Below are 12,397 nucleotides of genomic sequence, written 5' to 3' on the forward strand. Positions count from 1 at the left end.
TTGCCGTTCCTTCAGTGTCATTGGTTCAAAATCCCAGAACTCCCGAATGGTGGTATGACTCTACATATGGCAAATGCACTGCAGTGGTTCAAAGAAGCAGTTCACCATCAACTTCTCAAAATGAACTAAGAAATGACCAATTTCACATTGATCCAGCCAGGGGCACCCACATGCCATGAATGAATAAAGGTGGGATTAGTTGAGATTATAGTTGCTGGTAGAGAATACAGGCATGAATGTAATGGGCAGAATGGTCTCCTGCTGTGCTCTTTTCTGTGACTCAATGATTAATGCCAAAGAGTAGTAATTCACCTCCCTTCTGTTGGAGATTATCATAGCACTGGTGTGACACTTTTTCCTCACTGCCTTTGCTGGTGCCCTGAGCTTGCAGACCAGAGAGACACTTCTTAAAAGTTTCAAAAACAAACTGCTCGAGAAACTCAGCAGGTCTGGTTTCAGCTGTGCAGAGAGAAACAGAGTCAATGTTTCAAATCTTCAGAACCTTCTTCAGGACAGTCACGGGACTGAAAGTGCTAGCTGATTCTTTCTCTGCAGATTTTCCGTCTATAGATGCCACCAGATCTGCTGAGTTTCACCAACAATTTCATATGTCTAGCATCCACATTTATTTCACTTCCCAAAAGAGGGCTTGGTGACATGTTGCAATGAGAACAACCTCTCTCCAATGTCAGTAAAATTAAAGAACTAATTATTGACTTCACAAAGAAAGGAGGAGAACACCCTCCCACATCAATGGGACTGAGGTTGAGAGGATAGAGAGCATCAAGTTCCTTGGAGTGATGATAACTAACAACCTATCCTGCACTTAGCCACGTAGACACAAAGGTCAATAAGGCACAAAATGCCTCTTCTTCCTCACGCGACTCAAGAAATTTAGGTCTACAGATGCACCATTGAGACCATAATGTCTGGATGCATAATGACCTGATTCAACAATTGCTCTGTCCAGGATCATACAAAACTACAGAAGGTTATGTGCACAGCCCAGACCATCATGAAAGCCAACTATCCATCCACAGACTCCATTTACATGGTTCGCTGCCGTGGAAAGGCTGCCAACATCATCAAAGTCCCATCTCATCCTGGTAATGATCTCCGAGGACCTCTTCCATGAGGCAGAAGATGCAGAAACTTGAATATACAAACCAGCAGGTTCAGGAACAGCTTCTTCCCTGTCATTATTAGACTGATGAATGGGCTGTCTAGCTTCAAATAATGCTGATCTTGCCTAGCGCACGGCCTGTGCAATGTAACTTGTACGTCTCTGTCCAAGTCTTTTTGATCTGTACACCCTTGCAGTACTGCATCAATGTACATCTCTGCATCTATGTACTGCTCATAAACAAAACTTTTCACTGTACTTCAGTACATGTGATGATAAATCAATCAAGCAATCTTCTTTTGAAACTTGCTGTACTGTGTTTTAATGAAACTAATAACTCTCTGAATAATGCAATAGTTAAACTTTGTAAATTCGGCACTAAATACTCTTAATTAAGATTCAGAACAGCATCGCTCAAGAGCACCATCAGCCTCCCCATGACGCACCAACGCCTTGCCGCCCTTATATTTGGCCCACCTTGATCGGCGCGCGGCGTGCTGGGAGATGTAGTTCGCTAACCCCTCCCATCGGGATACATCAACACCCGGCATGCACTGCAAAAGGGGGCGTGGCGGATTGCGCAGTCGCAGTGTGTCCGGAAGCGCGGGACGGTTTGTTGTTGACGTGGGGGAGAACGGCAGGTGCAGTTGCAATGGAGTGAGGCGGACGTGGACAGTTTGGTGCGATCGTTTCTCCTGTTGAGCCGGGCGCCGAACATGTGGCTGAAACCCGAAGAAGTGCTGCTGAAGAACGCCCTGAAGCTATGGCTGACGGAGAAAACACACAAATACTTTGTCTTGCAGCGTCGCAGAGGATACGGCGAAGGAGGCGGCGGGCTAACGGGTAAAGTGAGGAGTGCCGACAGAGAGCGCGCAGGCGCACTGTGGGCAAGGTGCCGGCTCCCGGTCGGCACGCAGGCGCAGGCGGCTAGTGTGCCGACCGCCGGCTCGCACGCCGCCGCATTGTGGGCTGGGTGCCGGCCGCCGGCTATATTCTGAAGAGAAAACATGAGAAAGATATTCCTGTGCTGAGGTCTCAGTGTTGATGTTAAAGTAGAATACAAAACAGTGGAAACTTTTTTACGTCTTCTTTGGTTTATCTGCAAGCTATCTTTGCCTTTAAATTATTATTTGTTTATTTCTGATATTTATTAATTTCTGGCAATTATTCATCACTTGGTTTCTGACATTTAACCCCCTGACATTTAATATTGTGTTTATAGTTATATTTTATAGTTATATTTTATCACATGACATTTATTAACTTATTTATTGTTTTATCATTGTTTTTTATTATCTAGTGTCTCAGTGATGTACAGTGTGGAAACTTACCCTTCAGTCCAACTCGTCCATGCTGACGAGATATCCTACTGTATATAAATTTGATCCCATTTGCCATTGTTTGGCCCATATCCCTCTTAAACTCTTCCTTTTCACAAAGCCATCCAGATGCCTTTTAACTGTTGTCATTGTACCAGACTCTGGATGCTGCCTGAACTGCTGTGCTCTTCCAGCACCACTAATCCAGAATCTGGTTTCCAGCATCTGCAGTCATTGTTTTTACCTCATTGTACCAGACTCCCCTACTTCCTCTGGCAGCTCATTCCACTGTCTTGTGTGGAAAACGTTGCCCCTTAGGTCCCTTGTATATCTTTCCCCTCTCACCCTAAACCTATGCCCTCTCATTTTGCACACCCCACCCTAGGGAAAAGACCTTGCATGTTTATGCTAATCATGCCCCTCTTGTTTTTATAAACTTCTATAAGGTCACCCCTCAGCCTCCTATGCTCCAAGGAAAATACCTCCAGCCTATTCAGCTTCTCCCAATAGCTCAAACACTCCAGCCCTGGCAACATCCTTGTAAATCTTTTCTGAACTCTTCAAATTTCACAACGTTCTCCCTAAAGGGTAGAGACCAGAATTTCACTGATACTCCAAAAGCAGCCGAACCAGTGTCCTATAGAGCACAGCATGACCTCTCAACTCCTATGCTCATTGCACTGACCAATAAAAGCAAGCGTACCAAATGCCGCTTTCACGATCGGATCTACCTGGAACTGCTCGTTCCAAGGTCTCTTTGTTCAGCAGCACTCCCCAGGACCTTCCCATTAACCATACAAGTCATGCTTTACTGTGCTTTGTTTGTATTGCTGCCAAATGTTTCTATTTGCAGCTGATTCTTTTTGCCTTACCCTCAGATTTTAAAAATTGACATATAGGTAATAGTTACTTTCATTAAGATTTTTCTTTAAAGTCAGGGAGTGATCTACTGTGTGACTGCAAACTTCTGGAGTAGTGTTTTTAATGAACAAATCAAGGGATAACACCATTGCCTCTCTGGAATGGTTTCTGCATCTTGCAGATTCTGTAGTTATTAAAAGCTGAGAAGATTTAAGCTCTCAATTTTGAATATTCATGTAAGGAGGCTCCACAGTTCACAGGACAGAAACTTGGCGGTAATCAGTTAACTAAGCTTAAAGTGGCTGGGCTAGGAAGTAGATTGAAAACTTTGTTCTGTTATGTACTTTAAGATTTTTCTCAACTGTGCTCTGTATCTAGATAGTTTGGCTTTTTTCTTCTGCTTTTGTCTTTTGTTCAGTAAACTTCTGTTTTGTCATTTTGAATTTTACAGCCTCACAGAATAAGTTTCAGTGACTGATCACTACTTTAGCTTAAAAATAAATATGATACATCAGGCTAGATTTCATTCTGTGATCTGACTTGTCCTGTAGGACAATCAGTTGGGATCATAACCGCATCGAAGATGTAAGAATTAGCATCAGTTGCTCTCTCGCTGATGCTCCCTACCTTGCTTCAGTGCTCTCTCGCTGATGCTCCCTACCTTGCTTCAGTGCTGAATGTTGGTATTGCCAGAACACCAGCTTTCTGACTTGTGTTTCTGCACCTGATGTTTTCACATTACAGTAGTTCCTCACTTAACTTCAAGCCTGTATTCCATAAAAGTGCAGCTTTAAGCATCAGATTTTCCCCAGAATAACCAACGAATGATCAGGAGTTGGCTTCTCAGTGAAGGTTTATCTTTCCCAGCTAATCCCAGCATGTCTCATCTCCTACATTGGCTGGAGTTTGGGAGGAAATCATTCACAGACATTTTGGCACAGTGTCTGTCTCCTGGATGTGGAAAGATATATTGGCAAGAAAACCAATAAACAGGGACATTGAGAGGCAGTGAGTAGGACAGAAGTAGGAATGATCTCAGAATCTCCCATGAAGGCTCCTGAGATTGCAGTTAATTCTCCCATGTCATGAACCATTGCTCTGCCAAAAGCAATGATGATGCAAAAAGTGTAAATAGCAGCAAGGTTTTAGGAACACGCCTTAAATAGCCCAAGGTAGTTGGTTAAAACCAAACTGGGACACGGGGAGGCACCTTATACAAACCTTCTATTGGTAAAAGAAACTAAATTGGCATAAAGAAAGACTTTTCTCACAGTGAGTGGTTAGGGGCTGAAATGCACCTGAGTTTACGATTGGTAGGTTCAATTGAAGAATTTGAGAGAGAATCAAGATTGTTATCTGAAAAGGAACAATGTGCAAGTTTTCAGGGAGAATGCCAGTTAATGAGATGCTCATTCGGAGAATTGGTGCAGATCTGATGGCTCAAGTGATCGCCTCCTGTGCTCTAATCATTTTGAGTATGGTGATGTAATTTGGGCAAACAGACCCTAAAGAATAAACAATTTTAAAGTGTGACCACAAGTGGTTTAGCTTACTAAACCTTCGTGAAGAAATGCTGTGGTTAAAATTTTCCTTCTCCTCATCAAGCAATCCCAGAACTGCATTCTGGTACATTTTGTAATCAGTTATTTGACAAGTTGTTCCTAATAATATTTTTAGCTTTAACAAGGAAATTTTTGTGCTTTGTTTTGCCTTGGTTAAATTTGACCTAATTCACATTATTCTACAAAAATAAAGTTAATGGAAATAACAAACTGTTTTATGCACAATCATTATTCAGTTTTGTGACTACATCAGGAGCATTTATGCTGCACTGCACGACTAAATACTTACAGCTTGAGATTCTCAGGTTTTGAGGTTTCATTGGGCAGTGTACACTGTTTCATCTGAACATGAGACATGGCATTGGGAGACTGGATTCATGTACTGTGATTTCATTCCAGGGAAGGCAGAATGGCATAGGGTGGTGGTATTGAAGGGACGATATCCAGCTCTGTGAGTGAGGTGAAATCTTTGGATCCTTCTTAGCTGTAATCCATTCCTAATGTGCAGGGTCACAATGCATGTTTGACAATCACATTCAGGCCAAAAGGGTGATTATTGTTGAAAGTAGCCTAGTACGTCACTGCCAGGTGGGTCCTCTCTGCACAATTTTAGACTGAGATATTATCATATGTTTCGTTATTAATTTTATAAGAATGTCCTTCAGACCAGCTTCTTAATAAGTTCTGTTTTGAGGAACTTGTAGCAGTTTTCTGTGCACTTTTGTTTAACCAAGCAAAATTCTGGAATTCTAAGCAATGTGCAATGCCAATGCATCTGGTTTCAATAGACACGGCCTAATGAAAACACTCCCAGAAATGTAGATGTGGCATCTGTTGAGTAAATCAAAAGTTGACATTCCAGTTATACTGCAAAGAATTGTGTGGCTAAAATTTGTGCACTGCTGTAGTTAAAATAGAGTTGAGGTAGGGTTTTTTTTCCTACTCATTTTAAAGTATACTAGATCAAATGTCCATTCCAGGGTCCCATGAGACTTGTATCTTGGTTAATAATTTGATTCTGCACAGAGCTAAAGTGAATGTATGTTAGTACGTTGGCAGGCTCTGGGGTCTTTTTGGAATTTAGGCTTGTGTTTGAACACCAGGTTTAATGGTATTAATCTTGCTTCTATTTATGTATTGTCTTAATACTGTTTAAATACAGTTTATTACTTGATGTTTCTTTCAGATTGCTATTTACCCTATATATGCCAGTACCTGGCTCCTATCATTATGCTTTCCTCCCTGCAGTCTTTAGATTCTTTTTCAAAATGAATGCCTCGAAACTATTAGTGTAACCCAAGGAACATCGCAAGACTTTTGCTGTTTTCATTAAACTCACTATAGGATTTCTTCAATAAGGTTTCTGATTCTTCTTAAAATTGGTCCTTTTGAACATTACACATTGCCGTCAAGTAAGCTGAACATGTATATACAAAGCTGTTAGTGGTTTGAGCAGTAGAACCCAGAAACAAGTTGTTCCAGCTGATCTGTACAGTATTTCTGTTCCACGTCCTTATCTTTAATCCTGTTCACCTTAATTTCTATTCCTTTCTCACTCAAACTATTTTAGTCTTCCTTTTTTATTGGAGCTGTGCAAGTCTCTCAGCAAACTATTATTCATTTCCCGTCTCTAATTATTTTGGAGAAAGGGAGAGGTGATAGTCTTGTAGTATTATTGCCAGACTATTAATTCAGAAACTCAGCTAATGTTCTGGGGACCCGAGTTTGAATCCCACCGTGGCAGATGGTGGAATTTGAATTCACTAAAATAAAAATCTAGAATTGAGAATCTCCAGATGACCATGAAACCCTTACTGGTTGTTGGAAAAATCCATCTGATTTGGGAAAGGAAATCTGCCGCCCCCATCTGGCCTTTGTGTGACTTCAGAACCACAGCAATGTGGTTGACTCTCACCTGCCCTCTGCAATGGCCTTGCACACCATTCAGTTGTGTCCTTTTGCTATGAATTCTCAACAAGGAAATGAAACTGGAAGGACCAGCAGGCATCGACCTAGGCACCGGCAAAGGCAAAAACAGCTCCATAGACCCTGCAAAGTCCTCCTTACTAACTTATGGGAGCTAGTGCTAAAATTCGGAGACCTGTCTCACAGACTAGTCAAACTACAGCCTGATGTAGTTGTAATCATGGAATCATACCTTAGTGACAATATCCCAGACAACCCCACCACCATCCCTGGATACATCCCATCCCTGCCCACAGGACAGATCCTGAAGAGGTGGCAGCACAATGGTATACAGTTGGAGTGAGTTGTCCAGGGAGACCTCACATACATGGGCAAGGAAACCTGTTAATTAGCACGTACCATGTTCCCATGGCTGATGGAGGAAGCACTGAGGGTGGCAACGGCACAAAATGCCCTCTGGGTGTAGTATTTCAATGTCCATCACCGAGTGGCTTGGCAGCAGCACCAACTGATGGAGCTGGTTGGGTCCTAAAGAACATAGCTGCTAGACTGAGTCTGTGACAGCTAGTGAGGAAACCAAGAGGGCAAACCATACTTGATCTCATCTTTAACAAATCATCATATTTACCTGAATTGAATTGAATTTATTATCAACGTGTACCAAAGCACATTGAAAAGCTTTGTCTTGCGAGCAATCCAGGCAGATCAGATAGTAAAGTAGCATGGATAAGTAACATATTAGTAAGGGGACTGTGCCGTGGTCATTGTGGAGACCAAGTTCTGCCCTCACATTGAGAATACCTTTCACTGTGCTGTGTGGCACTATCATTGTCCTAAATAGGATGAACTTCAAACAGACAGCAACTCAAGACAAGACATCAGGACCATCAACTGCAGCACAATCTGCAACCTCATGGCCTGGCACATCTTCTACTCCAACCATCTCCTCAAACCAGGGGATCTGTGGAGAGTGCAGGAGGACATAGCAGGATTGGACATTCATGAAAATAAGGTGTCAGCCTACTGAAGCTACCAAACAGGACTAGATTAGATTAGATTAGATTACTTACAGTGTGGAAACAGGCCCTTCGACCCAACAAGTCCACACCGCCTTGCCGAAGTGGAACCCACCCATACCCCTACATTTACTCCTTACCTAACACTACGGGCAATTTAGCATGGCCAATTCACCTGACCTGCACATCTTTGGACTGTGGGAGGAAACCAGAGCACCCGGAGGAAACCCACGCAGACACGGGGAGAACATACAAACTCCACACAGTCAGTCGCCTGAGGCGGGAATTGAACCCGGGTCTCTGGCGTTGTGAGGCAGCAGTGCTAACCACTGTGCCACACAACGCCCATGCCAAACAGCATGAACAGCAAGTGATGGACAGAGCAAAGAGAACCCATGACCAATGGATCAGTTAGAGCAGTCCTGTGACACCCAGTCATAAATGATGGTGGGCAATTAAAACAACTCGCTGGAGGAGACTCCACAAATATTCACAGCAATCTTCAACCAGAAGTGCCAAGTAGATGATCCATCTCGGCCGCCTCCTATGGTCTTTAGCCAATTTAATTCACTTCAGCAAGAAAGCAGTCATTGTTGGAGGCATTGAACATTGCAATGGCTATAGGCCCTGACATGATTCCGGTAAATGTACTGAAGATTTATGCTCCAGAACTTGCCATGTCTGAAGTCAAGTTCGTCCAGGACGGTTATAAAACTGGTGTCTGTCCAGCAATGTGGAAAACTGCCCAGGTATGTTCTGTGCGCAAAAAGCGGGATAAATCCAACCCAGGTAATTATCTCTGGCGAGCTGGCAGCAGAGTAAGACACTCCAGCTCCTCTCCTCCACCTATTTTTTTCTCCTCCACCTATTTTTTCTTTCGTTCGTTCTTTCGTTCTTTCTTTCTTAACCATTGTTTTACCCTGAGGGGAGTGGAGAAGACATTTCCAGACTGAAGGGTCCCGGAGGCAAGTCGTTAGAGCAGAGGCTGGTGCAGGGGGAGTGAGCCCCGCAGCAGAGGCCGGTGTTGGAGTAAGCCCCAGTGAAAACTGAAACTTGGAGAGGCTGAGAGCCGGAGCGGAGCAATCTGTAGGCTTAGAATGGAGTGGGGATGGTTGTTGGTCTGGGTCTGGCATGGGCGGTCAGACCACATGTGGAAGCCCCTGCGCTGAGCTACTGCGATGTAATGTTGGAGCTTGGCTAACGTGGTGCCACTGTTTAAGAAAGGTGGTAAGGACAAGCCAGGAAACTATAGACCAGTGAGCCTGACCTCGGTGGTGGGCAAGTTGTTGGAGGGAATCCTGAGGGACAAGTTATACATGTATTTGGTAAGGCAAGGACTGATTAGGGATAGTCAACATGGCTTTTGTGCATGGATAATCATGTCTCACAAACTTGATTGCGTTTTTTGCAGAAGTAACAAAGAGGATTGATGAGGGCAGAGTGGTAGACATGACTTAAGTAAGGCATTTACAAGGTTCCCCATGGTAGATTGATTAGTAAGGTTAGATCTCATGGAATACAGGGAGAACTAGCCATGTGGATACAGAACTGGCACAAAGGTAGGAGACAGAGGGTGGTGGTGGAGGGTTGTATTTCAGACTGGAGGCCTGTGACCAGTGGAGTGCCACAAGCATTGGTGCTGGGTCCACTACTTTCATCATTTATATAAATGATTTGGATGTGAGCATAAGAGGTATAGTTAGTAAGTTTGCAGATGACACCAACATTGGAGGTGTAGTGGACAGCGAAGAAGATTAGCTCAGATTGCAACAGGATCTTGATCAGATGGGCCAATGGGCTGAGAGGTAGCAGATGGAGTTTAATCTAGATAAATGTGAGGTGCTGCATTTTGGGGAAAGCAAATCTTAGCAGGATGTATACACTCAATGGTAAGGTCCTAGGGAGTGTTGCTGAACAAAGAGACCTTGGAGTGCAGGTTCATAGCTCCTTGAAGGTGCAGTCGCAGGTAGGTACGATAGTGAAGATGACATTTGGTATGCTTTTCTTTTATTGGTCAGAGTATTGAGTACAGGAGTTAGGAGGTCATATTGTGGCTGTACAGGGCATTGGTTAGGCCACTGCTGGAATATTGTGTGCAATTCTGGTCTCCTTCCTATTGGAAGGATGTTGTGAAACTTGTAAGAGTTCAGAAAAGATTTACAAGCATGCTGCCAAGGTTGGAAGATTTGAGTTACAGGAAGAGGTTGAATAGGCTGGGGCTGTTTCCCCTGGAGCATCGGAGGCTGAGGGGTGACCTTGTTGAGGTTTATAAAATCATGAGGAGCATGGATAGGATAAATAGGCCAAGTCTTTTCACTGGGGTGGGGGAATCCAGAACTGGAGGGCATAGGTTTAGGGTGAGAGAGGAAAGATATAAAAGAGACCTAAAGGCAACGTTTTCACGCAGAGGGTGGTACGTGTATGGAATGAGCTACCAGAGGAAGTGGTGGAGGCTAGTACTATTGCAACATTTAAAAGGCATCTGGATGGGTGTATGAATAGGAAGGGTTTGGAGGGATATGGGCCATGTGCTGGCAGGTGGGACTAGATTGGGTTGGGATATCTGGTCGGCATGGACACGTTGGACTGAAGATCTGTTTCCGTGCTGTCCATTTCTATGACTCTAACTATTATATTTAAATGTCATATTTCTAAGTTATACTGTGAATCACTGTTAAGTAATGCAACTGCTTTTATATTCCTCTTTTGTATCTAAAATTTGTACCTCAGATGGCGCCATAAGAGGCGACATTGTAAACATTTCACTGTACTCCTGTACTTGAGTACATGTGACAATAAAGGATATTCTGTTCTATTCTCCTGCCTGATGAGTCTACTCTCGATCATCAGTCAAGTGAAGGAAGATGTCATCAAGCAGCACCTGCTCAGCAATAACCTGCTCAATGGCGTCCAGTTTTGGTTCTGCCATGGCCACTCAACTCCTGACCTCATTGGTTCAAACATGGACAAAAGAGCTTGAAGAGTCTGGTGCTGGAAAAGCACAGCCGGACAAAAGAGCTGAATTCCAGAGATGAGGTGAAAGTGACAGTCCTTGACATCAGGCTGTATTCAACCGAGAGTGGCATCAAGGAACCCTTGAGAAACTGGAATCAATTGGTATCGGGGGTCAACTCTCTGCTGGCTGGAGTCATTCATGGCACATATGAAGATGGTTCGGTTTGTTGGAGATCAATCATCTCAACTCCAGGACATCTCTGCAAGTGTGTCCCCCAGGGTAATGTCCTAAGCCCAAATATCATTAGCTGGTTCACCAATAACCTTCCCTCCATCATAAGGTCACAAGTGTGGCTTGTGACTCCTCAGATACACGTATAACACGAGATATGGGCAATATCCAAACTTGGGCTGACAAGCGGTATGTAACATTCGTGCCCCACAAATGCAGGCCAGGACTATCTCCAATAAGAGACAATCTAACCACTGTCCCTTGTAATGATTTGAATGAAAGTTTTAATTATTTATGAAGTATCCAATGGCTGAAAGCAGCGTAGTCAACATGGGGTTTCTTTGTAGACTTAAGTATTCTGTGGAAAGGATCATAAAACATGATTAGCTGCATAAATTATCGATATGAGTTCCTGAATGAGCATCATATTGAAGGCAAGACAACTCGTCTCTATCCCTGTTCAGACCAGGGATGTTGCCTTGTTATCGAGACTGACTGTGGGGGTGGAAAGTTTTTTTTAATTCAGTTTACCTGTATTACATTTTGTCCATGTGTGTTGCTGATAAAAACAGTTCAGTTTTCTGGAGGACAGACACAGTTGCAGCTGTCCTTGAGCTGCACCTCAGTGAACTGAGGGAACCAACTGGAGGGAATAGTTAGGTCTGCACTTCAAGCAGAAAATACTAGCATCATCGTTCACTGCATGGAATGCAGGTGAGTCTCGGTCTCAGTTTGAAAGGGAGAAGCAATTGGAATATTTGTTCTAGATCGTAGCTAGCAGAAGAAATCTACAGTAGTCCTCAGCCTGGTCGAAGAAAATAGGATTTGCTCAGAAAGCTGTGGGAAGGCAGTTGCTGAGACATTTCCAGTCAGGAGATCTGCAAAGAAAAGATGAGGGTTACATAGGCAATAAAAAGCACCTTTTAGAATCTTACCTTGGAGGGTTGCTGGGACACTAAGGGTTATGAAATTCTTAAGGGCATTGGCATACCTTTTGGGTTAGTCCCTAAATAAGTAAATGAACCTTCAAGACTGTTGTAATATGCACTTTGATTGGAGTTCAGAAGAGATTTACCAGGATGATGCTGGGTATGTAAGGTTTGAGTTATAAAGAAAGGCTGGGAGGTTTTTCACTGAAGTGTAGGAGGTTGAGAGGTGGCCTGATAGAAATTTCTAAAACAATGATAGGGAACGATGGAGTTGATGGTAGTCCCTAAGATGGGGAATTTCAAGACTGGGGGCACATTACTAAGGTGAGAGAGAGATCTAAAAAAAGACTTGGGCAAATTATTTTACACAATGGTTTGAATGTGGAATGGGCTTCACGAGGAAGCGATGGATGTGAGCATAATTACGTTTAAAAGACATTTAGATGGGCACATGAATAGGAAAGGTTTGGAGGG

General features: G+C 43.4%; 1 protein-coding gene across 4 annotated transcripts in view; it reads left to right on the forward strand.

The window, feature by feature from the left end:
• Positions 1-1,734: 1,734 nt before the first annotated feature.
• tbc1d8b (TBC1 domain family member 8B) overlaps positions 1,735-12,397 on the forward strand; it is an 88,884-nt gene continuing 78,221 nt past the window's right edge. The window contains exon 1 of one of the 4 annotated variants that reach the window (XM_043705141.2): positions 1,735-1,966. In XM_043705141.2, the coding sequence (XP_043561076.2) occupies positions 1,840-1,966 (127 nt within the window). In that variant the 5' untranslated portion in view covers positions 1,735-1,839. Of the gene's footprint in view, positions 1,972-12,397 lie in introns of all 4 variants that reach the window. The other 3 variants (XM_043705139.2, XM_043705138.2, XM_043705140.2) reach the window with 3 other exon arrangements.

This window comes from Chiloscyllium plagiosum, unplaced genomic scaffold (assembly GCF_037043375.1).
Source record: "Chiloscyllium plagiosum isolate Xiang-an unplaced genomic scaffold, Cpla_swu_hap1 HiC_scaffold_11, whole genome shotgun sequence".
In the NCBI taxonomy this organism is placed as follows: domain Eukaryota; kingdom Metazoa; phylum Chordata; class Chondrichthyes; order Orectolobiformes; family Hemiscylliidae; genus Chiloscyllium; species Chiloscyllium plagiosum.